The 26012-nt window shown below is 53.4% G+C and overlaps 1 protein-coding gene across 1 annotated transcript in view; it reads right to left on the bottom strand.

The window, feature by feature from the left end:
* Positions 1 to 26012, bottom strand: part of LOC144731183 (inter-alpha-trypsin inhibitor heavy chain H2-like) — a 67635-nt gene that overhangs the window by 19197 nt on the left and 22426 nt on the right. The window contains exons 4-11 of the mRNA XM_078612150.1: positions 24770 to 24932; positions 19491 to 19595; positions 18822 to 18959; positions 14968 to 15084; positions 12704 to 12872; positions 12266 to 12391; positions 1701 to 1882; positions 553 to 744 (exon numbers count right to left, since the gene is read on the bottom strand). Coding sequence (XP_078468276.1) covers positions 553 to 744; positions 1701 to 1882; positions 12266 to 12391; positions 12704 to 12872; positions 14968 to 15084; positions 18822 to 18959; positions 19491 to 19595; positions 24770 to 24932 — 1192 coding nt within the window. The remainder of the gene's footprint in view (positions 1 to 552; positions 745 to 1700; positions 1883 to 12265; positions 12392 to 12703; positions 12873 to 14967; positions 15085 to 18821; positions 18960 to 19490; positions 19596 to 24769; positions 24933 to 26012) is intronic.

Below are 26012 nucleotides of genomic sequence, written 5' to 3'. Positions count from 1 at the left end.
TGAGTGATCGGGTAAGTGATTGAAACATTGAATGATCAATTGAGCGAGCGAGCGTTCAAATGAGCGGGCGAGTGCGAGATTGAGGCAGTAAGTGACTGATACATTGAGTGGGTGCATGAGTGAGTGAGCCCGTGAGTGAGCAAGTGATTGAATGATCGATTGAGCGAGTGAGTAAGCGATTGAATGAGTGATCATTCGAATGAGTGAGCATTTTAATGAGTGAGTGAGTAATTGGATGAGTGAGTGACTAATTGAAAGAGTGAGTGCACGAGTGAGCAGGAGAGCGAGTGAGTGATTGAATGATCAATTCAGCAAGTGAGTGAGTGAATGTTCGAATGAGTGAGCGAGCGAGCGAGTGAGCGAGCACATGAGTGAACTAGCGAGTGACTGAGTGAGCAAGCCAGTGAGTGAGCAAGTGACTGAATGATCTTTTGAGCGAGTGAGAGAGCGATCGCATGGTTGAGTGATCAAATAAGTGAGCGAGCGACCGAGTGACTGAACGATCAATTGAGCGAGCGAACGGACTAGCGGGCGAGCGAGGCCGCATCTCACCGACTCGGCGGTGACATGGGCGCTCAGCTTCGGCCCCCCCGTGGCCTGCGCCGCCGTCTTGCCGGCGACCACGAGCTCTGCGCCGTGGAAGTAGTTGTCGAAGGAGGTCTGCGTGAGCGCGGAGACGGGCGCGCCCGCATAACGCACCGCCACGTGCGACAGGAGAGGCGTCGCCACCTCGTCATAGAAGCCCTGGAAATGATAATCGCGTCGTATTTTTAAACCCTCTCTGCCAATAAAACCGGAGGTACATTAAGATGTTCAAACACTGAATAAATACCTTTTCGTAAGGCATCAAGTCTGTGTTAACCACACATGGGACATAATATACGCATCGAGTTTGAAACTGATTTGGCCTACACTAGAGACAGCAGCCTTCTTTATGGCCTAGTCTCACCAGTGTCAGACCAGAGAACAGTACGAAGACAATGCAAGTATCAGAACACGCATAGCTCAGGTAGAGCAGTTATATCTATGGGGCCTTTTTGCATGTTTTGCCACAAGTATGTGTGGTTAATGAAGAATGTATGCCTTGTAAAAGGTGTCTATCGGAATACCTGTATTATTGCCAGAAAGTGTATAAAACCTATTCTTATTTTTCATCATTTTGGATGCTGGCAAAAAGGTCGCAGAAGATATCGACATGGCAATGCTCGTGGACAGGAACTGCTGCCACTGGGGGTTCCCTAGGATAGACCACATCGCTATCATGGTCTCCTATTGGTGGGCCAATACACAGGGACAGATGTCACTGGGGGTGCCCTAGGGTAGAGCACATCGCTAACATTACCTCCTATTCGCAGGCTCATGCACAGGAACAAGTGCGACTGGGGGTGCTCTTGAGATGCGATGGGATGGAAAGCACCCTAGGCATATAAGGTGGTGCTACTTTACAGACAAATCATCATCGTTATCATCATCATCGATTCATTTTCCAATAATAATCATCCACTATACTTGTCATCATCAGCAAGATCAATATCATCATCATTGTCGTCCATGCATTGTTCATTCATCATCCTCATCGCCACCATGTGACTATATGGGGACTGCCTGTTGGCGGGGCCCCACATGGCCCAAAATGGCCCCACGTGACCCCCACGTAGCCCCACACGGCGGTGCAGGCTCCTGCGTGGCCCAGCACGGACCTTGAGCTGCGAGTCGGCCTTGTTGTCGACGAGGATGCGGCGCGCGATGCCACGGTTCTCGAGCGCGAGTCGCTCCAGGAAGTCGTAGTCGACGTCGAAGCCGAAGCCGAGGGCGAACAGAGAGAAGTTGCCGGCCGTGGCCGCCTTCACGTTGGCCGAGATCTCGGCCAGGTCAATCACACCTGGAGCACACGATTCCACGTAACCGTGGCAAGCAGAAGGAGGGGGAACGCTTTAGCGTGGCACCAGAGCGAGGTCAGCGGATTGGAATCCGGTGGACCAACCCCGGTCACAGCCGCCGTGGGGTGCGTCGACCATTGGTGGCACCGCTCGGCGCTCTCCGCTCTTGCTCGCAGTGTGGACGTCTGAACAACAACTAGCAATATATCGTGGAGACGTCTCCAAGACGTCGTGGAGACGCCTTGGAGACCCGATTGGCTCACAAGTAACTACATCACATTCACCCCCACCTCTATTTAAGACCGAAACAGTAGGATTTTTACACAGCTCTGGCTGTCGCCTGATGATGCTGGTTGTTGTTGTAATTACTGGTGAAACGTCACGGTACTCGAATTGTAAATGTTGTAGTGAGTTTACTCTCCAACACATGACCGGTGAGTGCTGGACTAGTATACAACACTATACACTACACTACAATACACTACACTATACACTACATTATAATTGTAAATGTTGTAGTGGGTTTACTCTCCAACACACAATCTCTGAGTGCTGAACTTGTATACTAAACTACACTACTATACACTACAATACACTACACAATAATTGTTAATGTAGTAGTGGGTTTACTCTCCAATGCACAACCGGTTGGTGCTGTACTAGTGAAGTATTGGAAAATGACGGCAGGAAACTCCTTGACGGGAACACACTTCTTTTATTAAATCTTGACTTGTAACAATACAACGCGTGGCCTCTCTTCTTCACAATGCGGTCACCATACAACGGTACAACTCGTGACCTCTTCTTCTTCACCCTACGCTTCTCTTGACTCTCTGGATTCTGTGCTGCCGGCTCTCTGTGCCTCGTGTAGACTCCGCGCCTCGGCTACACTCCTCTCTCGCCTCGTGTAGACTCTGCGCCTCTGCTACACTCTCCACTCGCCTCGTGTAGACTTTGCATCTCTCTCTCTGGCTACACCGTATGCATACTCGGCTCGTGTAGACCTTCCTCTCTCTCTGGCTACACCGTATGCATACTCGGCTCGTGTAGACCGTTCTCTCTCGCTGGCTACACACTATACATTACTCAGCTCGTGTAGACCGTTCTCTCTCGCTGGCTACACACTATACATTACTCAGCTCGTGTAGACCGTTCTCTCTCGCTGGCTACACACTTATACCTTACTCTCCTCTATTCTCCATTACTCTCCTCTACTCTCCATTACTCTCCTCTACTGGCTCTATCTCTGCACCTTCGTCTTCATTCTTAGATGGTTCCACTTCTGCCCCCTGCTCCTCTGTGCATCACCTTATATACCCCTTCTTCCCGGGAGACGGAGCGGATGCGGACCTCAACGTCGGCACCGCTCCTCAGTTACCCAATCCCCACGCGCTATCCCTACGATCCGGTTCCGCTCAGCGCGTGTTTCCACTCCCCAACCAATCACACCGCGCTGCTACCCGATCACTCCCTCTGGGCGCGTCACCGGCACACAGCCAATCAGCAGCACTACCCCCCACCCGCGCACTGACGCCTGCTCCTCCCCGTCAGCGCGCGTCACCACACACACACCCGTACATACGCGCTGGCACACGACATATACACCCAGCGCGTATAACCACTACATCACCCCCTCCCACATAGCTCGCAGCCGGCCCGGCTGCTAACAACAACCAACCGCGATGATAAAACGACAACCAACAAAAAAAAACCCCGTAACCCCCCGAGTGTGCCCCGTAACATAACACAACAACAACAACAACAACAAGAATAACTATGTACAGATTGACAATGAACACGAAAAGTCAACAATAACACGATACGAGCAAATTCGAAACGAACGCGCCCCACGTCCCTGCGACTACACGCAGTGACGAGGCGCTCCAACTGCCCCGACTCCTCACGAGGCAGGTCATGCAAAGTAGCACGACCTGGCGCGAGTCCGTCTGGCTGGTCCATCATATGGGGCGGGACACTGACGACCGTCCGGCGGTTCCGGTTGCTCCAGACGGCGCGGAACGGGCCTGAAGGGGCCGGCCCCGCCGCGGAGATCCGGCCGCCGGTGATCGGCAGCTGTCAGTTCCGAGACACCTGGGAGCAGATCAGGCGAAAATACGTGTGGATCAGGCAGAGACATTTCCCCCTCTGGGTCGCCGGTCACGTCACACGCCCGGCCATCACGACACACGGGGAGGCCATATGGAGGCGAGAACGGTTTCAGTCGGGAGGGGTGAACGTACCAACGGCGCTTTCCCCACTTTATCTGAACGCACTGGGGCCGTGCAACGCGCACGACCTCCACGGGTCCCCTCCACGGTCTCAACAATTTAGGCGACGTAGCCAAGGGTGCCTGAGGGCAATGCAGCCAGGCCCTGTCACCTGGTTTCCATTCGTGCATGGACACCTTCCGTGCCCGCAACCGTTCATTAGCAATTTGGCGAGCCCGCGAATTAAGCCGTGCGGCCTCCCTCGCCTCTGTCAGCTTATGAATATTAAACTTAATATGTTCTGCCAAATTAGAATTAGTTCGTGGAGCGGACAGGCCAAGTTGCGTTTCTATTGGCGGGTCAGCTTCCCGACCGTACATCAAATAGAATGGGGAAAACCCCGTAGCTGCATGGGGGGCCATTCTATACGCGGCAAGGACTCCCGGGACCTGCAGGTCCCAATCTACATGTGCCTCGCACACCTGCTGGCACAGCATGGAAGTCAAGGTTTTGTGGAGTCTCTCCACCATCCCGTCAGTCTGCGGTTGGTACGGGGAGGTACGCACCTTCTTGGTACCCAACAGATCGCACACCTCTTGCAACAATTTACTCGAAAATTTTTTACCTTGGTCGGTCAGCAGGCGTTCGGGAGCCCCCTTGTCCAGGACATAGCCCTGGACGAAGGCATCCGTCACAGCCGCTGCCGACTGGTTAGCGAGAGGCCACGCCATAGGCCATCGGGTAAAGTATTCGACCCCCACTAACAAATATTTATTCCCTCTCGGCGTGACTGGGAAGGGCCCCAAAATATCGAGTGCAACGAGCTCGTTGGTACGCGAGACCTGAATAGATTGCAGCGGTGGATTAGCTGCCACGGCCGGTGGTTTACGCCTGGCGCACTCAACGCACCCCTTCAGAATATGCACCACATCACTTCCCATTCCCGGCCAGTAATAGTCACGCTGAAGCAGGGCAAGCGTCTTGTTAACTCCCAAGTGCAAGAGGCGTTCGTGTGCCGCCAAGACAACCCTCCCCCTCACAGCGGAAGGCACCACGAGTGCGTTCCGCCGGGACAAACTGTCCCATTTCAATAACACTCCCTGCTCAAGTACATAGGAGCCGGTACGCTCCTGGTCCCCCTCGGGACCCCCAACCTTGCGGCGCAATGCTAGCAGCGAGCTGTCCGCCATCTGGAGGCGGCCCCATTCGCTGAGCGACAGCGAGAGCAGCGAGTCCCGACCCTGAGAGGCAGTGGAATCATCCCTGATCGGTGCGCCCGCTGTCGCAGCCAGTGCCCCCATCTCCCCCGCAAGCGTCGGTTTACAGCGCGCCGATCCCGACAAACACGCGCATTCATCACAAGGCAACAACCGCGACAAGCAATCGGCATTCGTGTGTCGCAACCCCTTACGGTACGTAGTCGTAAACTGATAGTCCTGGAGGACTTCCAACCAACGCGACAACTGGCCCGAGGGCTGGGCGACCCTCAATGAATACTGTAGCGCCGCGTGGTCCGTTCGGACTGTAAAGTGACGACCATAAAGATATGGCCTAAACTGCTGCACAAAAAAAACAATGGCAAGCAGCTCGCGACGGGTGACACAGTAGCGCTGCTCCGCCGGAGACAACACCCTACTACCGTAGGCGACAACTCTTTCGACACCCCCAACGACTTGGGATAGCACCCCCCCAATGCCCGTGTTGCTAGCATCCGTGTCCAGCAAAAAGGGACTGGCAAAATCGGGATAACACAAGGGTGGGGCACCCACCAAGGCGTCCCGGAGGGAGCGAAACGCGGCCTCCTCCTCCGGTCCCCATTTGAACTTCACTCCCTTCGCCGTTAGAGCGTGCAAGGGTTTTGCAATAGTGGCGAAGTGCTCAACGAACCGCCGATAATAAGAAGCAAACCCGATGAAACTACGCACGTCGGAAACGGACGTAGGTGTCGGCCACGAACCGACACAATCCGTCTTCGCGGGATCGGTGGAGATCCCCGAAGAATCGACAATGTGACCCAAGTATCTAACCGACTTCCGAAGGAGGTGACATTTGGCCGGTTTAAATTTCAGCTTAGCCGATCGCATTCGCAAGAACACCCCTCTCAATCGCTGGAGGTGTTCTTCAAACGTTTTACTGAAAACAATGACATCGTCCATATAAATCAAGCATGTATCCCACTGCAAGCCCGACAAAACCAACTCCATAAGTCGCTGAAACGTCGCTGGAGAGGAGTGAAGTCCCCTGGGTAACCGGTTAAACTGGAACAGCCCCCCTGGAGTCCGAAATGCTGTCTTAGGTTTCGACTCTTCGTCGAGCGGCAACTGCCAAAACCCCGATAACAAATCAAGAGTCGAAAAATATCGCGTACCAGACAATGCATCGAGGGACTCATCCATCCTGGGGAGCGGATACGTGTCAGCCACAGAGATCTTATTCAGGCGACGGAAATCAACGCAGAATCGCAGGGACCCGTCCTGCTTCTTAACCAGCACAATAGGCGCTCCCCACGGGCTAGAGGAGGGCGAAATAATATCGGCTTCTAGCATTTCGTTAACAGCCGACTGAACATGTTCCTTCTCCACGGGACTCAGTCGGAAGGGATTTAGCTTGACCGGCGCCGCATCGCCCGTTTCAATGTGGTGGTGCAACAAATCTGTGCACCCAATGTCATACTCATGTTTACTGAACACATCAGAGAATTCTATGAGCAACTCGCGCAGCGCACCCAACTGCGCCGCCGACAAATCGTCCGAGGCGGCGCATAGCGAATGGACCCACTCAAGGTCTTCCCTTGGCTCAACGTTCCGCGCGGGGCTCGAGCCCACCTGCGCAACCAACCCATCATCCACAGGGACCCGCGCCGCGTGAGCCAGCACGGTGCCCTGTGGAATGACAGCTGGCCGCGACCCCGCGTTCAAAACCATCACAAACGGATCCCTGTCAGCCCGCACCAAAGTGTGAGCCACCGATAAATCAAGACCCCCGACAGCCTTGTTAGAAGGACCCAAAAGCATACTTTGTTCCGAAGCCTCCCTCACCCATGGTTTCCGCAACCGGAGGGGAATCAACATCTGTGAACCCGGGGGCACATGCACGGTCTGTGTCGCCACCGCTTGTATCGTAGCGCACGCCGTCCGAATGTCAGTAGGGCTCGTCAAAAATGCAATCCGGCGACCCGATGGCAGTTCAATGCATCGTTGATCGATAAGAATTTTAATGGGCATTTTAGCCAAAAAATCAGTGCCCAAAAGACACGGAACCGCCAAAGAAGACGAAACGAAAACGGGTCCCGACAATTTGATATTTCCAATGCAAATGGACGCCCTAATCTGACCGATAATGCCCAACGATCCCCCATTAGCGGCGTAAAATGGCACATCCACTGGAAGCAGCGGACGACATTGGACTGGGAGAATATCATAAATGAGGTCCGATATAATAGTTGCCGATGCCCCCGTGTCCACTAACACCCTAATCTCGACCCCATCAATAGATCCCGTAACAACGGACGAACCCGCCGAAGCAGCCACAATTCTATGCCCCAATTCCGCCCATTCGATGTCTCCCTGGTCCCGGCCGAACCCCCCTCGCCGAACCGAATCCCCGAACCTTAACCGGCCCTCCTCCGCCGCAACGCGGCGTCCCATGTGTGCCAAATAAACAGGCCGAGCGTGTGAGGTGCCGCGACTTGCCGGGGATTGTAGAGATGACTTGGGATCTCGGTCGTCGTCCAGCCGAGCACCCATGGCGCGCTGACGCGGAGCGCGGCACCCGGACGCCACGTGGCCCCGGAGGCCGCAGTTATAGCACGTGACGAGGGTCGGAGTAGATCTTGGATGCTCCGACTTTCGGCCCGATCGCAGAGGCGACCGAGCCCCCGGCCTCCAGTCCCCTGGTCGTCCCGTGGCGAACGCCTCCTCTCGTGGGCTGACGACTTGGGGTTCGGTGACCACCGAACCCGGAGCTGCGACGACAGCAGCGTTGCAACCAACTCCTTGTTTCCGTTGTAGGGCCTCGTGCGCTTGAATACTCGTGGCGACTCTCAAAGAAGAAATATCAATCTCGTCAGCTGTGTTGATAGGGACCCCCAGGTCCTGCGCCAACTTAAGCAGCTGCTCCAAAACCATCGCGTCTTGGCCCTCCTCGTCCATCCGAGGGAACGCAGCATCAGCAAGAGCCAGCAACGCCGTGCGATAGGCCAGCGCGGTCTCCGTGGCCGCTTTCCGTCTTGCGTAGAAATGATGGCGGCACGCCGAGGGAGGTCCGTAGACCCTGGCCAACAAACCCAGCGCATCCTTCAGCGTGGAGCGGTCCGACTTCCGTGCAGACCTGAAGGCCGCGAGCGCGTCGTCGTCCAGCAGGGCAGGCAACGCCCGCAGCGCCGTAGCATCGGACCACGCTGACATCTCTTGATGCGCCAAAAACCTTCGCTGAAATTTGCCCCAGTCTCCGCCTTCCGCCTTGAAGGCTGACAACGTGGGCAGACGCTGCTGAAAAATGAAGTCATCCGCCTCGTGGTTCCTCTCCGCCTCTCCGTCGGTGTGTAAGATGGCGGCTCCAGCGGCAGACGTAAAATGGCGGACCCCCTCGCGCGCTGATGACGTCGATGCGCGCGCTTGGGAACCCACCACTACGTGGCGCTCGCCGTTCCCGCCAAAAGTAGGCCCAGGCGCAATGGCGGGAATCCCCCATTCGTTTTGGCGGGAATCTGCGGGGCGACCTTGTAAAATGTCCCCCACCGTCCCCGCTCCTCCCGACGAGCTGATCTCCGCCAAGATGGACGCGGCGGCGAGCAGCAGCTCCGCCAGTCGGGAGTGCGCCTCACGAAGCACGGCCTCGGTCCCCGGTCGCTCGGCCGGCGCCGTCGACGGATCCTGTAGCGTGGGCAAGTCTTCCTCCTCGCCCCCCGCCACCAGCGGCCCCGAGTCGTCCAGGTTTTCCTCGCGGTCAATCCCGTGGGTCCTACGGGTCTTCCTTGTCTCCATGCTTGGAAGCCCGTTTCACTTCTGACGCCAGATGAAGTATTGGAAAATGACGGCAGGAAACTCCTTGACGGGAACACACTTCTTTTATTAAATCTTGACTTGTAACAATACAACGCGTGGCCTCTCTTCTTCACAATGCGGTCACCATACAACGGTACAACTCGTGACCTCTTCTTCTTCACCCTACGCTTCTCTTGACTCTCTGGATTCTGTGCTGCCGGCTCTCTGTGCCTCGTGTAGACTCCGCGCCTCGGCTACACTCCTCTCTCGCCTCGTGTAGACTCTGCGCCTCTGCTACACTCTCCACTCGCCTCGTGTAGACTTTGCATCTCTCTCTCTGGCTACACCGTATGCATACTCGGCTCGTGTAGACCTTCCTCTCTCTCTGGCTACACCGTATGCATACTCGGCTCGTGTAGACCGTTCTCTCTCGCTGGCTACACACTATACATTACTCAGCTCGTGTAGACCGTTCTCTCTCGCTGGCTACACACTATACATTACTCAGCTCGTGTAGACCGTTCTCTCTCGCTGGCTACACACTTATACCTTACTCTCCTCTATTCTCCATTACTCTCCTCTACTCTCCATTACTCTCCTCTACTCTCCATTACTCTCCTCTACTGGCTCTATCTCTGCACCTTCGTCTTCATTCTTAGATGGTTCCACTTCTGCCCCCTGCTCCTCTGTGCATCACCTTATATACCCCTTCTTCCCGGGAGACGGAGCGGATGCGGACCTCAACGTCGGCACCGCTCCTCAGTTACCCAATCCCCACGCGCTATCCCTACGATCCGGTTCCGCTCAGCGCGTGTTTCCACTCCCCGACCAATCACACCGCGCTGCTACCCGATCACTCCCTCTGGGCGCGTCACCGGCACACAGCCAATCAGCAGCACTACCCCCCACCCGCGCACTGACGCCTGCTCCTCCCCGTCAGCGCGCGTCACCACACACACACCTGTACATACGCGCTGGCACACGACATATACACCCAGCGCGTATCACCACTACACTAGTAACAAATTGGCCACGTTTTGTTTACGTGACAAACCCCTTACTAATTGGCAGTGTGTGGTGGTGGCGGTGGCAGGATGTAATGAAGCAATTATATTTACACGATCTAACCCGAAACCTCTATTATTATGGATAATATTGGTGGCGAAATCCACCTCCAACTACTACTACTCGATGTTAAACTGACTTGGGGGCGTTCATCGCAAGAGGAGCTGGCCATTCTGTGCCAGTGTCACTGCCCATAATTTGAAAACTAAACTATTAACTAAAACCATTTTTATTTTACCAGATGATTCAGTCATCACAAATGGCAGTTCAACGAAGTGCCAAGCTCATCATCATAATCATTATCATCACGTCGAAATGCATAGCAACCAAATACCCTGAAAATACCGTGATGGTGATTCTAAATGTGGAGGGAAAAACCGGATAACTCGGAGAAAAATCCACGCGACCAGGGGGGGAGAGAGAGAGACACGCAAATTCCAAATATACAGCAGCAGGCGTCAGGGTCGGGATCGAACCCACGCACCCCTGTATACCAGGCAAGGTAGTTAACATCTCCTAACCACCGGGATGATGATGAAAGAGAGACAAGTAAACTCCAAATATACAGCAGCAGGCGTCAGGGTCGGGATCGAACCCACGCACCCCTGTATACCAGGCAAGGTAGTTAACATCTCCTAACCACCGGGATGATGATGAGAGAGAGACACGTAAACTCCAAATATACAGCGGGCATCAGGATCGGGATCAAACCCTCCAACCTCTGTATACCAGGCGAGGTAGTTAACATATCCTAGCCACCGTGATGATGATGAGAGAGAGAGAGGGAAACGCAAACTCCAAATATACAGCAGACATCAGGGGTTGTATCGAAACCCACGACCTCCTGTATACCAGTCGAGGTAGTTAACATCTCCTAGCCACTGTGGGGTGTGCGGCGCTGCAAGGGTGAGTGGTGATCATGGTTTGCTAATGAGATGGAGACTTTGTCAGTCGCCCTTGATTACAAATCATTCTTACATCCCATTATAAAAAGTGACTTGCAGCCCACGCGTACCCAGCCACCGCATGCCCAAGCAGCTTCTGTTTGGCCGGATAGAGGGGGCTAAATGGGCATGGCATGCCCTGGAGAAGAGATGGCGCTTTTCACAGAATTAACAAAGGTACAACGTGTGGATGTAGTGGTGGAGATGCGGTGAGTGAAATACATGAGAGAAGCGATGGGGTCTAATCTTCGATAATGCGTGAATTCGGTGAAAGTAAAATTAATGACAGTGAGCGATGACAAATGTATTTGTAGTGAGTCCAACTGAGTCACAGACGTCGTTCTTTAGAGGCAACACTTTCATTGTAACATCAACACGCTAACACAAAGGGGTAACTGCCCTTTCACCAGATACAGCCTAGGGTGGTGAGCACCCAGCTAACTACTCTATACGTAGGAGTTACAGCTACGAAGGGTCAGACCAGAGGTGTGGACTCGAGTCATGTGACTTGGACTCGAGTCAGACTCGAGTCATGAATTTGATGACTTGCGACTCGACTTGGACTTGCATAACAATGACTTTGTCCCACCTATGAGATGTGGACTCGAGTCATGTGACTTGGACTCGAGTCAGACTCGAGTCATGAATTTGATGACTTGCGACTCGACTTGGACTTGCACAACAATGACTTTGTCCCGCCTCTGGGTCAGACCCTCATTCGGGTCCCCGGCCACGTGTTGATGCCTCGTAGGACGTAGAGCTTCCAGCTTGTGGACGTGGAGCTTCAGCTTATAGAATGCAGCGACCCCGGTCCCTCTCAGGGACCCACCTTATATCCCCCTCCAGGTCGGGGCCACTCCGCCCTTGGCCTCGCCCACCTTCTCGAGTGTTCTAGCTCCCTCTCGATCCCTGATGTCGCTACATATTGAATGAATTTGGTTAATGAGTGAAATCTATACAATGAGACTGTGAAGAGGGAAGAGTAACAATGGGGGTAGTCAAGAGGGGAAGATTAAGGGGGGTCGTGGGGTGAGCTAGGGGTAATAATAAGTGAGCTGTGAGTGAGGAGTGGAAACTTTGTGAGTGACGGTGACGGCTTCACGTGAAGGAGGATCTGAGTGAAATAGGCGATGAGCGGCACCAGCGAGCGGCCGGCCCCCCATGGGGGAGGCTCCTCGGCGTACCAACTGTGGGGTCACCATCGGTGAGCAGCACCAAGATGGAGGTGGAGCGCTCGGGGAGGCTTCCGTGCAGCTTGGCGGAGCAGAGCATCTCAACGGCTCGCAGCACCGCCTCGTTAATGTTCGTGCCTGGGGGGAGGGGGTGGGGGCAGAACGAGGAGGAGGATGCCATTACTCCTCGTACAAGATACAAAAAATGGTTTCTGTGCACAAAACCTTCACTGTCGTTGTCCATCAGTGATCACGCCAAATCACGAGCACATTCGGACCCGAGTCTCCACATCTCCATGTCCTCCCACATCTCCGTGCCTCTCATCCCTTTGTCCTCATGTCCGAGCATGCCTCTGCGCGTGTTCCCATGTGTTCCTTCGCGTCACCTCATGTTCCCCCCACGCACCCCCCCAAGCGTTGCCCCCCCCCCGTGAGTCCCTCCCCCCTTACCCCCTTCGGCTTGCAGCCCCTGCACATATTTCTTGGCGTCATCCACGTTGCAGGCCGAGGCCTGCATGAGCTCGTCGGTCCACGCCTCCACGCGGTGGTCGAAGCGGATAATGCTGAAGTGGTCGTCTGGACGCAGCTCATCCAGGATGGTGCTCAGCGCCTGCTGGGTCTGCCCGACAGCGCAAACAAACAATGTCAGACGAGGCTGGGCGTGCCACGTCCGGCAAACCATTGTGGCCCTCGGTCACCAGCGGCCGTGGCATTCATTGGTCACCTGTCACTGCCTACAGTCTGCACAGCAACACCAAAGGTATCCGCTGAGATATTAACCACCGGACGTATGGGTCTCTGTGTGATCAGTCTATGGGTCTCTGTGTGATGAGTCTATGGGTCTCTGTGTGAGTCTCCGGGTCTCTGTGCGAGTCTATGGGTCTCTGGTGCGTCGATGGGCTCTATGAGTCTACGGGTCTCTGTGCGAGTCTATGGGCTCTGTGTGAATCTATGGGTATCTGTATAAGTCTATGAGTAGGGGTCTCTGTATGAGTATATGGGTCTCTCTGTGAGTATATGTGTCTTTGTGTGAGTCTATGAGTCTCTGTGTGAGTCTATGGGTCTCTGTATGAGTATATGGGTCTCTATGTGAGTTTATGGTTATCTGTGTGAGTCTAAGAGTCTCTGTCTGTGTGAGTCCATGGGTCTCTGTGTGAGTCTATGGGTCTCTGTGTGTGTGTTTGAATCTATGTGTGTGTGAATCTTTAGGTCTCTGTGTGAGGCTATGGGTATCTGTGTGTGTCTATGTGTCACTGTGTGAGTCTATCGATCTCTGTGTAATAAATCTCGTTGAGGTGACTTCTGGAATCCGTCTTTTATTCAACTTGTATTACAGCTTTCCTTCACGCTGCTGACAGGCAGCGTGAGAGGGACAGATAGAGAGAGAGACACACTGCCACGTGGCAACCCGGAGCCCCGCTCCCACGTGGCCCCCTTCCTCTGTTCGTCCCCGTTCTGACCCCGTGCCGCTCGTCTCCACCCCTATTTAATACCCGGGTCACGTGGTACGTTTCCGCCAATCCACGTTAGCCTCCATGGAATATTCCAGGCCCCCTCGTAAGCTCCCGGGACAACGCCTCTGACTCCTCTCCCCATTGGCTGTGGCCAAAGCCAGCAGAACCAATCCTTACAGCTGTCACCTTTCCATTACGTCAGGGCCATGCCCCTAGGCTCCCCCCCATTGGCTATAAACCAGGACCGGCAGAGCCAATCATCATGACGAGTTGTGATACGTCAGTGAGCCGGATATATCCTCACATTACATCTGTGTGAGTCTATGGGTCTTTGTATGATTATATGGGTCTCTATGTAAGTCTATGGGTGTCTGTGTGAGTCTATGAGTCTCTGTGCATGTGAGTCTATGGGTTTCTGTGTGAGTGTATGGGTCTCTGTGTGTGTGAATCTAAGGGTCTCTGTGTGAGTCTATGGGTCTCTGTGTGAGACTATGAGTCTCTGTGTGAGTCTATGGTTCTCTGTATGAGTATATGGGTCTCTATGTGAGTCTATGGTTCTCTGTGTAAGTATAAGAGTCTCTGTGTGAGTCTATGGGTGTCTGTGTGAGTCTATGAGTCTCTGTGCATGTGAGTCTATGGGTTTCTGTGTGAGTCTATGGGTCTCTGTGTGAATGTATGGGTCTCTGTGTGTGTGAATCTAAGGGTCTCTGTGTGAGTCTATGAGTCTCTGTGTGAGACTGAGTCTCTGTGTGAGTCTATGGGTCTCCGTGTGTGTCTATGTGTCTATGTGTGAGTCTATGGGTGTCTGTGTGAGTCAATGAGTCTCTGTGCATGTGAGTCTATGGGTTTCTGTGTGAGTCTATGGGTCTCTGTGTGAGTGTATTGGTCTCTTTGTGTGTAAATCTATGGGTCTCTGTGTGAGACTATGGATTTCTGTGTGAGTGTATGGGTCTCTGTTTGTGTGAATCTGTGGGTCTCTGTGTGAGTCTATGGGGGTCTGTGTGAGTCTATAAGTCTTTGTTTGTGTGAGTCTATGGATCTCTGTGTGAGTCTATGAGTCTCTGTGTGAGTGTATGGGTCTCTGTATGAGTATATGGGGCTCTGTATGAGTCTATGGGTCTCTGTGTGAGTCTATGAGTCTCTGCGTGTGTGAGTCTATGCATCTGTGTGAGTCTATATGTCTCTGTGTGATTCTATGGGTCTCTGTGTGACTGAGTGTATGGGTCTCTGTGATGAGTCTATGCGTCTCTGTCTAGTCACCTGCTTCATCTTGAGGCCCCACATGGATCCGCTGACGTCGATGATGAAGACAATATTCTTTGGCGTGGGAGGGATGTTCGCTGGAGCGATGAAGTGAGCAAAGTAGCCATTGGAGATCTGGCGGTCACAGTGAGAGACACAGAGAGAGACACACAGACACACACACACACAGTGACAGTGAGAGACACACACAGTGACAGTGAGAGACACACAGTGACAATGAGAGTAACACACGCAGTGATAGTGAGAATGACACACAGTGACAGTGAGAGACACACACATTAACATTGAGAGTTACACATACAGTAAGCGTGACACACACAGTGAGAGTGAGAAAACACACACAGAGTGACAGTGAGACACACAGTGAAAGTGATACACACAGTGACACACAGTGACACACAGTGACAGAGTGAGGCCTCTGCTTTCAAACCGGAGCTGGTCATAAGCAAACTGCCCAGGTATGTAAAACTATCCACTCTCTCCACAACTGCCCCATCACCAATGGGGAGTTGAGGGGTGGAGTGTTTGATGGCACAAAATACCCAGGCAGGTTGTTTAGTTTTGGTGGGGCTGATAGCAAGGCCCCATCTCTTAGTGGCACACTCCAAGTTCAGCAGCAGCACTTCCAAGCCTGATCTGAGTGAGCAGAAATCACCAGATCATCAGCATATGGAACATGGTTGACCAATAGGGAGCCATCCTTTGACCGCACACCGGCACTGATCAGCCTCCCATTGTATCTCTACCAGATAGAGATTTATCCGGTACAGCCATAGAAGGCTTCACAAACTACATAGTCTAAAATGATGTTAGGTAATGTGGGAGCCAGAGGGCATCCCTGTGGCACCCCAAGGTGAACAGGGAATGGTTCCGAATTCTGGTCACGAAGTTTTATCCAGGCCTGTCCACCATCATGAAGGTCCTTAATGATTGGGAGCAGAGAGTCAGGGACTCCGAAATCACAAAAAACAACCCAGAGCCCAGACCTATTGATGGTATCATAGGCTTTGACAATGTTAATAAAGCAGAGATGTAGGTTCTTTTGGAATTTCTTATACTTCTGCTGTAGCAGACGGACAGAAAATATGGCATCTGTGCAGGATCGTCCTAGCCTGAAACCACTTTGGGGCTCCACATGCCTCAGCGTGCCTGGCAACGCGATGTTGAATAATCCTTGGTAGGACCTTTCCTAGCACACTGAGGATCGAGATGCCCCTGTAGTTGTTACAGTCTGTGGGTGACCAGAAGGGCATCCTTCCAATCGTGCAGAACCTGTATAGTGGCCCAGATTGTTATTATTATGTCATATAGGGCAGTCTGCACACAAACGCCATCTCCCTCAGCATTTCGCATGGGAGATCATCTCTGCCTGGTGATTTTCCTGGTCTCAGACTCTGGAGCGCCTACTGTACTTCCTCAATAGATGACATCTCATCCAACCACTCACAGGGGATGGATACTTCTTCCGATATTCGAGGCATTGCAGCCTCCGCAAGGTCATCCCCACATTGCACCAGGATGTTTTCCAGGCTGAGGGGATTTCCCCTCCTCCAAGACCACACATAAATTCTCAGAAAATCTGCAAACCTGTTACTGGGGGTTGGAGATCCGATCACCTTTCTTTCCCCTAATAGTGATGATAGGTGTGGTGTTGTAAGTTTATTTTTTTATGCAGTTAAAGAGAGATTTGTGATTGTGGGCTGCTGAGGCAGATTCCATCTCTTCAGCAATCTGCAACCACAACCCATCCTTGCAACGCAGCACGGCTCTCTGAACCTCCGATTGAAGGCTGCGGTAAGCCTCCTGATTCTCAGGCGTGGGATTCTGTAGACGGTGGGAGTGGGCTTGTCGCTTTTTCTCAGCCAGCCCGAACACCACCTCTGTCAGCCGGGGTCTCCGGGGAGGTTTGCACCATGTACCCAAAGCCACCATTGCAGCTGCATGAGCCACAGTCCTAAACCTCGCCCATTTCTCCTCGGCATCAGGAGGGGTCACAATGCCAACCCCAGCTGCAAGCGATGATGAAATTCTCACTTGCAAATTTCATCACCTAGCTGAAACCAGGTCACTGTAGGTTTCAATGGGTTTCTAAATGTATACCCACAACCAAAGTGGAAGGACGGCAGGCGCATCTTACAGATGACACGCCGATGGTCAGTGGGCAGATTAGCTTGACGGTAGGTCCTGGTGTCAAGGATATGGGCCCGCATCTGCTGTTCCGTCACTATATAGTCCAACAAATGTTCTTGTTTGGACCCAGCATGCATCTATGATGCTGTGTGATGCGCTGATGCTGGAACAGTGTGTTGGTAATTATAAGCCTATGGGCTGCACAGAAGTCAATTAGCCTCCTACCGTTGTTGCCGAGCTTATCTGGCCCATGCCATATAATCAATCAAGCACAGGCACAAGCATCATGACCAACTCGGGCATTAAAGTTACCCAACAGGATAACTATATCCCGAGAGGGCAACTTTAGCTAGCACCTGTGACAGGGGGCCATGGAAGGTATCTGACTCTTCAGCCTTGCCTCCCTCCCTCCACTGATGTTCATTTTCAGCAGGGGCGTAAGTAACCACTACCACCACTCCTCACCTTTGGTGAATGGAAAGGTGAGCCCACAGTAGCCTCGGGCTTACAGCTTCCTACACCTCACTGCCATGCTCCCATACCCCTTCATTATTTGTTCAGAAGAAGAGCCACTCCCTGTTGTTTGGCAGTCTCCTGCCCCGAGTAGAGAACTGTCCATCCCTCATGGTGACTGGAACTAGAGCCAGTCCACGGGACCTCCTGAATACCACATAAATCCAGGCGGTACCAGTCCAGAGGATTGGCAGCCTCTCCTTTCGCAGTGAGCATTCGAATATTCCATTTGGCCACTCGCAGTGGCTTTCCTACTGTTTCTAGAGGAACCCCGAGGGTGTGGATTCAGTCTCCAAATGGAGTTTGGCCAGGAGACGTCATAGACCCCTGTCCCCCCGGAGCTTCCGGCACAAGCCTCGTCAGATTTTTAACATGCGTTTTAGTGTATTGAAGGTGGAGGGGTTACCAGCCCCTCCCACCTGTCCAGAGCCCCCATTGGCCGCTGTGGTGGCTACAGGCGCCATAAAGGGAAAAGCCAAATGGAATTGGCCGCACCTCCCATTAAATTTTCTGCATCCACCACAGCATTACCATCCGGCACCACCGAGAAGGTAGGGGGTTGTTTTGTCGGACTATACACATATAGCCTTAACAGACTGTAGAGGCAAGTGCTGTCAGCAAGCACCTATGAAGGCCGGTACACGAGGAGGTAGGTGGCCAACACCAGGCCCTGCCGCATGTGTTTCCCCAGTGGCGTTATTTACACATTAAACCAGGTACCCATTTGAGGCTGAGTCGACCTAGGGGAGGCCCTAGGACCGATTCAGATAATCATCACTGGTGTTGGCCATGAACATCAATCGAACTCGGGTCACCAGGTTCATAGTGCAGCGTAGCGCTAACCGCTGCACGACCGTGTGAAGTACACACACGTACACACACGTCCACACACACACACGTCCACACACACACACGTCCACACACACACACGTCCACACACACACACGTCCACACACACACACGTCCACACACACACACACGTCCACACACACACACACGTCCACACACACACACACGTCCACACACACACACGTCCACACACACACACGTCCACACACACACACGTCCACACACACACACGTCCACACACACACACACGTCCACACACACACACGTCCACACACACACACGTCCACACACACACACGTCCACACACACACACGTCCACACACACACACGTCCACACACACACATGCACTGGCAGGCACCTGCACGTCCCCGGCGCTGAGCTCGCGCTTCACGTCGTAGCGCACCACCATGTTGCCCTCCAGCACCGCGCTGTTGCAGCCCGGACATGGCCCCCCCTCCACGGCAGCCGGGGGGCATGGCCGCAGGCGGATGTGGGCCTGGGCAGGGGGGTAGGAGACAAGTGGTGCAGAGGGGCAGTGGTGTAGGAGATCAGTGGGGCAGGGGGACAGGGGGGTAGGGGATCAGTGGGGCAGGGGATCAGGAGGGTGGGGGATCAGTGGGGCAAGGGGGCAGCAGGGCAGGGGGGCAGTGGGGTATGGGATCAGGGGGACAGTGTGGCAGGGGGGCATGGGCGTGAGATTTGTCGTTAGGTGTCTGTGGTGAGTGCGCTGTGCGTGGCTGGTGAGCGGTCACGAGCAACTGGCGAGTGTGTTGCGCGTGCACAGTGAGTGATTGATCATTCAGCAGGTGAGCGTTGCTCTGTGGGTGATCAGGTGAGAGGGTGAGCATCACTCAGCAGGTAAGCGGATGAGCGTTGCTCTGCGGATGAGCAGGTGAGCGTCACTCACTCGGTGAGCAGGTGAGCTTTGGTATGCGGTTGCGTAGGTGAGCGTCGCACAGCGGGTGAGCATCGCTCAGAGGGTGAGCAGGTGAGTGTTGCTCTGCGGGTGAGCGGCTGCCTCCCTCACCTTATTGTTGCTGTGTGTGATGTTGATGATATTGCTGGGAATGCCGGGGATGGGCGGCACGTGGATGAAGCTGATGCCCTTGGGCTCCATGACGTAGACATCCACCTGGGGGAGAGACTCCCCACTCAGAGGTGCATGCGCATCAAATGAGTACCCGGTGCGGTGTTTAAACATCGTCGCTGGGGAGGTAAAGGCGGCTAGGTGTGGTTTTTGGGTACACCACCACATCGTGTGCCAGTGCCGGCCTTCATCGTGTCTAGAATAGATTAAACGGCTCTCCAAGGACCTGCTGATCCTTGGAAGTGTTGAAAAATCGTGCGTGAGAGTGTACATGTGTGCGTGTGTGAAATTGAGTGACGTGGTACAAGGAGTGGACTTGCCGATGGCCAGTACCAGTGGTGAGATCAGCCTCTGCGAAGGATGCTGCTACTGGCCAGTTGGAGGCAGAGGAGCGATGCTAACAACAAGAAGCGGAGTGCCAGGTGGCTAAAACATAGCAAGTTGGCACAGCAGTGGGTACAGGTGGTGCATCGGCCTATCATTTAAGTCAGTCTACCCATGGTACCTGGATCTGTCCCGTGATCTCCTGTCAGCAGCGAGCCATTAACATTTCACGTGGCCTCAAAGTGCACCGAGCCTGGCGCAAGCGCCATGGTGACGTCACCACCACTTAGTGGCGAATGGCGGTTGCTGTTGTTGATGTTGTTGTTCTGTGACAATGCGAGTGTGCGCGCATGCACGGCGGTATCTGTGTAAGGACAGTGCGTGGCTTAGAGGCCGTGAGTGATCATTACAGTTACAGGAGGGGGCGGGGCATCGAGACAGTAAGCCAGGTGGGGTGAGCTGCGAGAGAGAGGGTCGAGAGAGGGGCAGGAGCTGAGCCCGGAGGAATATATAGGGGGAGCATGAAATGGGGCTCAGGCTGCTGTGGGGAGTCTGGGTCTGGATCGTCTTGGCTGCGATCATCGCTGTCCTCATCGTTGTTGTCGTCCCTGTTATCGTCATCATCTAATTTATAAAGTCAACATCGTCGCTGGCGGCTACATCGTCGTCTCCGTATATAGTCAACCAGATATATAGGGAACATCTCGTAGTAGCTACATTTAGTCAGCCTACATCCTTCTGTGACACTTTGAATAAATATAAAACATCAATTGTTGAATCGCTGCCAGTGTGAAATCGTTGTGTGATGCCAGTGGTAAATGCGTGCGTGGTGGCTAACAGAGAGAAGCGGTTGAATCTGGCTGATCTAGAGGCAGGAGTCCTCCTTACCCCATCTAATGCAGTGACCCGGGGGCTTACGCTGGTCGGGGTGCAAACAAATTTGCAGAGGAATCAGGAACCGTTTCTGCAGGTCCTTAATGTGGGTGTAGGACCAGCTGTATTTCAGGCAGGAACAGTGCCGACCCATGCAACAACGGCGGGTACCGAGGCTATCAACTCCACCTTGGAAACAGTTATAGGCATGGTAGAACAGGCAGTCGAGGCCGATGAGAAATGGATGGAGAAATTGTGTGATGAGAACCCAAAATTGTCCCAGGTGCATCGGCTCGAGTTGCGATCGCTCCTGCGGGAGTTTTCTGATGTGTTCAGCAAATTTTACATTGACCGTACCTCCTTGCTGCAACACCCTATACGAAAAACCCCATATATGTTGAGCCCGCTGGAAAAATAAAATGTACAGCAAGCGGTGGAGGAAATGTTAGTGGCAGATATTATTTATTTCTCCACTAGCCCTTGGGGAGCTCCTGTGGTGCTAGTAAAGAAGGCCGATGGTACCCTGCGATTTTGCGTCGATTTTCAGAAATTGAATAAAGTTTCAGTCACAGACATACCCGCTCACACAAATGGATGATTCCCTGAATGCGTTGTTGGGCGCTCGGTTTTCTGAACTTTAGACCTGTTGTCAGGGTTTTGGCAACTTCCCCTGGATGAGTCATCCAAGCCAAAAACAGCATTCTGAACACCCCAGGGGTTGTACCACCTTAACTGCCTTCCGATGGAGTTACATTAAGCCCCTGACACATTTCAGAGGTTAATAGAATTGGTTCTGGCAGGCCTGCCGTGGGACTCGTGCCTCATTTATCTTGACAACGTCATTGTATTTGGCCACACTTTTGAGGAGCACTTACAACGGTTGAATTCTGTGTTATCTCGGATGCGGTCGACTAATCTCAAATTAAAACCTGCCAAGTTCCATCTGTTGCAAACATCGGTGCGATATTTGGGTCACTTCATGAGCAATTCCGGAATAGCCATGGACCCCAACAAAACGGCGTGCATGCGCAACTGGCTAACTCCCAAGTCGGTAGGGGAAGTGCGCAGTTTTGTCGGGTTTGCGTTTTACTACTGACAGTTCATCCCACAATTCGCAACAGTTGCAAAACCCCTCCATGCTTTGACTATGAAGGGCCAGAAGTTAAGATGGGGGGAGGAGGAGGCCGCGTTTGTTGCATTACGCGAACGTCTTGCCAGCGCGCCTCACCTTGAGTATCCAGATGTTTCCTTGCCGTTCATTTTGGGCACAGATGCGAGTGACATGGGCATAGCGGCTGTCCTGTCACAAGTTAAGAATGGAGTCGCGTCTTGTCGACCATGGAGCAGCGTTACTGCGTAACCCAGAGGGAACTGTTGGCCATGGTACACTTTGTGCTACAGTACAGACGCTGCCTTTACGGGAGGGGCTTCCTGGTCCGCACGGATCACGCGGCCCTCCAGTACTTCCTACGTGTAGATCAGCCCTCCGGCCAGCTTTCACGCTGGCTGGAAATATTACAGGAGTACTCGTTCCAAGTGGTCTATCGAAAGGGGTTAGGCACATTAATGATGACGCACTCCGATTGCCGTGAAGTGAACAATGTACACGTTCATTGGGTACGGGGTGGTGTAAACCGCTGGTGGAAAAGTCGTCAGACATCGTGGTGACGTTAAATTACGCTGCACTTGTCGGGGAGGTCGCGAAAATGTATAAAGCATTAGGCCTCACGCATGCAGAGTGGGAACAGTTGCAGTTGAAAGATGTTTCATTATTGAAATTGCGGCAGCCTGCCGAGCGGGAGCGCGGCTTGTCCTTAGGGAAGGACTGCTTATGTGATGGGACAAATGGTCGCAGCGTTTTGGCATTGCAGTTCCCACTGCCCTGTGGGGTAAGCTAACGCGGGTGCTACACAAAGAGAAATTGTTACACCTCAGCTTTCGAAAAATGTTGCTAACCCTACAAAGAGACTATTTTTGGCTGGGAATGTCAGATGATGTGTACCACCTTGTTATGGGTTGCACCGACTGTGCGCGCCAGAAAGCACCTGCCAAAAAGTCTCAACCCCCGTTGCAGTCCATCACAGTGTCCCGAGTCAATGAGCTGGGACCTTTTCCCTCTACGCAAAAAAGGAAATAAATTCCTCCTTGTCAGGGTGGAATATTTTTTAGACAGCTGCATCCATAGCCGATGCATTTTTGCACGGCTATATGATGGACAAAGGGGCTCCCGAGCAGTTCCTTACGGACCAGGGCAGGAATTTTTCCTCTAAGCTGCTGCGCAAGGTGTGTGACGTGCTGGGCATGAAAAAGATTTGGATGTCACCTTACCATCCTCAGACAGATGGTATGGTAGAACGCCTCCACAGGACCTTGACATAGATGCTTTGCCAGGCAGTCAATGAGGCGCAGACAGATTGGGACTTGCACGTTCCTGGGGTCCTTGAGCAATATAGGATGGCCCCTCATGCCTCCATTTTATTCATGTATGGGCAGGAAAATGAACCCCCCATTGAGGCTCAATTGGGTATGGCCTCTGGGAAAAAGAAGTAGTCCATGCCCGTGCCCCTGCAAGTCACGCTGGATTGGGTATCGGAAGCACACGAGACGGCCACTGAAAACTCTGCCAGGGCGCAGGCCACTAATGAAAAGAACACGGCCCCGCCGGGCGGACGTGCTCCCGTGGACAATAGGGGACAGGGAATGGTTGCACTGCCCTCAAATGTCGCTGCATACGTCCCTTAAATTGCACCGGCCATGCAAGGCCCTGTGGAAATTATAGAAATTAAGCACCCACAGTGTGTGCGAGTGGCAAGCGGGATGTCGCCATTGGTTTGTCCACCCATCATGTCTAAAACCTTATGTGTATCCCCAGTTAGATAGCTCATCCCCAACGTCTGTGCGGCCGGTGTCTGGTGTGTCCGGCGAGTCGGAGCAGCTGGCCAAAGTAATTGTACGCTGAGAAAAATGCGTTGTGTTGCCCACAATTTCCGAGCGTCTGATGTCGGGGGAGCCCCAGGATTCCGCCACAAGCGTTGGACCGCTGGTAGGGGACCGGTCGGTTTCTTCCAGGATGACCAAAGAGGAGCCCACCCCTTACAGGCTTGTGTGCAAGCCCCCGGTTTGCGAGCCCCTGTTGCCGAGGGAGACTCAGCAACTCGCCCGGAGCGATGGACTGGTGTCAAGGACCCGGTCAAAATGCTTGACATTCCGTTAGCGGATCGCCAGAATTTGCGTTGTGTTAATGTTGCGATCGTTTCTTCGGGAATGTTCGTCTGTTGCTGCGTTGATCAGGTTGGTTCATGTCACTTGCGTTGTATTGGAAATATGGGGGTTTTTTTCTTCTCTCGGGCGAGTCGGGTTATACCGCTCATTCATCCTTATACGCGTTTTGTTCGTCGGTCGTCGGGTTGTTGTTTTTAATGTAGATGGTTCTGCCCTACTGTTGAATAAAAAAAATCAGTGTTAGCCAGGACGGCTATTTTTTCTAGAAGGGGGGCGGGGGGTGATGTAAAGGCAGTACGCAGCTTAGTGGCTGCGAGTGATGGTTACAGTGACCGGAGGGGGCAGGGCTCTGAGACAGTATGCCAGGTGGGGAGAGCTGCGAGAGAGAGGGTCGAGAGAGGGGCGGAAGCTGTGTCCAGAGGAATATATAGGGGGAGCGTGGAATGGGGCTCGGGGCTGCCGTGGGGAGTCTGGGTCCGTGGCTGTGATCGTCGCTGTCCTCATCGTTGTCGTCGTCCCTGTTATTGTCATCATAATCGTCTAATTTATGAAGTCAACATCTTGTTTGGTGGCTACATCGACGTCTCCCTATATAGTCAACCAGATATATAGGGAACGTCGTGTCGTTTAGCCAGACTACATCCTTCTGTGACACTTTGAATAAATAGAAAACATCAAGACAGCGTCTCCGAGTGCTAAAATTACACCTGCATGGTCTGCACGCACTGTGTGGTGCACAGGCTCAGCGTGTGAGTACACGGGTACCTGCATGGTGTGTGTGTACATGCACATGAGGGTACCTGCATAGTCTGGACACGCTGTGCCATGCGCAGGCTCAGAGTGTGCTCGTAGCGGCCCAGCTGACGGCGCAGGAGTTCGTCGTAGCACAGCTCAAACTGCACGGTGCTGCCCGGAGCAAGGCTCACGCCCACCACGAAGCGCTCCACGTCACGCCCGGGGCTCCTGCGGCCAGCGGGGCCATCGCCGGTGGGACAGATGGACCCCAGGGAGTCATAGGTGAGTCACGGGTGGGTCACGGGTGAGTCACGGGTGGGTCACGGGTGAGTCACGGCTGAGTCACGGGTGAGCAAATCAAAATTGTGACGGGGCACCAGATAATAGTCACTGGTGTATGTGTGTCGACCTTGACCGAGAATCGAACCTGGTTTTGCCGGTGTTCATAGTGCGGCACGCTAATCGCTATGCTAATGCTCCCCACCACGGATGCACAGAGAAAGACATATCCCCCGTGCAGCCTTAACAGACTGTTGTGTCAAGTGCTATTAGCGAGTAGTACTTATGAAAGCCGGCATGGCACACGAGGGGGTGGGTGGTCAGCACCACGCGCGGCCATCTTTGTCTCCCCAGTGCCGATGTTTAAACACCGCACCAGGTACTCGCATACTATAGCACACACCCGTATACTCTAGCACACACTCGTTTACTTCAGCACACACTCGTATACTATAGCATACACTCCATCACACACCAACAACAACAACAACCGCCATTCGCCACTAAGTGGCGGTGACATAACCACGATGCTTGTGCCAGGCTAGGTGTACCATGTGAAGTGTGACTGGCTGATGCACCACCTGTGCCCCCTACTGTGCCAACTTGCTGTGCTTTAGTCACCCAGCGCTCCGCTCGTTGTTGTGAGCGTCACTCCTCCGCCCTCTGTTGTTGTTGGAGGGCGACTGCCTCCAAATGCCCAGGAGCGTCCTTCACGAGCCTCCTCCACAGAGGCCGATCTTGACACCGCTGGTACCAGTCATCGGCAAGTCCATTCAGCTCCACATCCTCCTGTACCACATCACTCCATCTCTTCTCTAGCCCGTGCCATGCCCGTTTAGCCCCCTCGATCTGGCCGAACAAAAGCTGTTTGGGCAAGCGGTGATTGGGCATGCGGGCTACATGGCCCAGCCAACGCAGCCTTGCCTGCCGGAGGAGCTCACCGATGGGACTTTGTCCAGATCTTTCTCGGTTTTGTGAGCTCCTCACACAATCCAGCCTAGTTAAACCCAGGATTGATAGTAGGCAGGC

This window comes from Lampetra planeri, chromosome 38, assembly GCF_965212315.1.
Source record: "Lampetra planeri chromosome 38, kcLamPlan1.2.h2, whole genome shotgun sequence".
Lineage (NCBI taxonomy): Eukaryota > Metazoa > Chordata > Hyperoartia > Petromyzontiformes > Petromyzontidae > Lampetra > Lampetra planeri.
The sequence above is the reverse complement of the archived record's forward strand: the minus strand, read 5'-3'. Positions and strand labels throughout refer to the sequence as shown.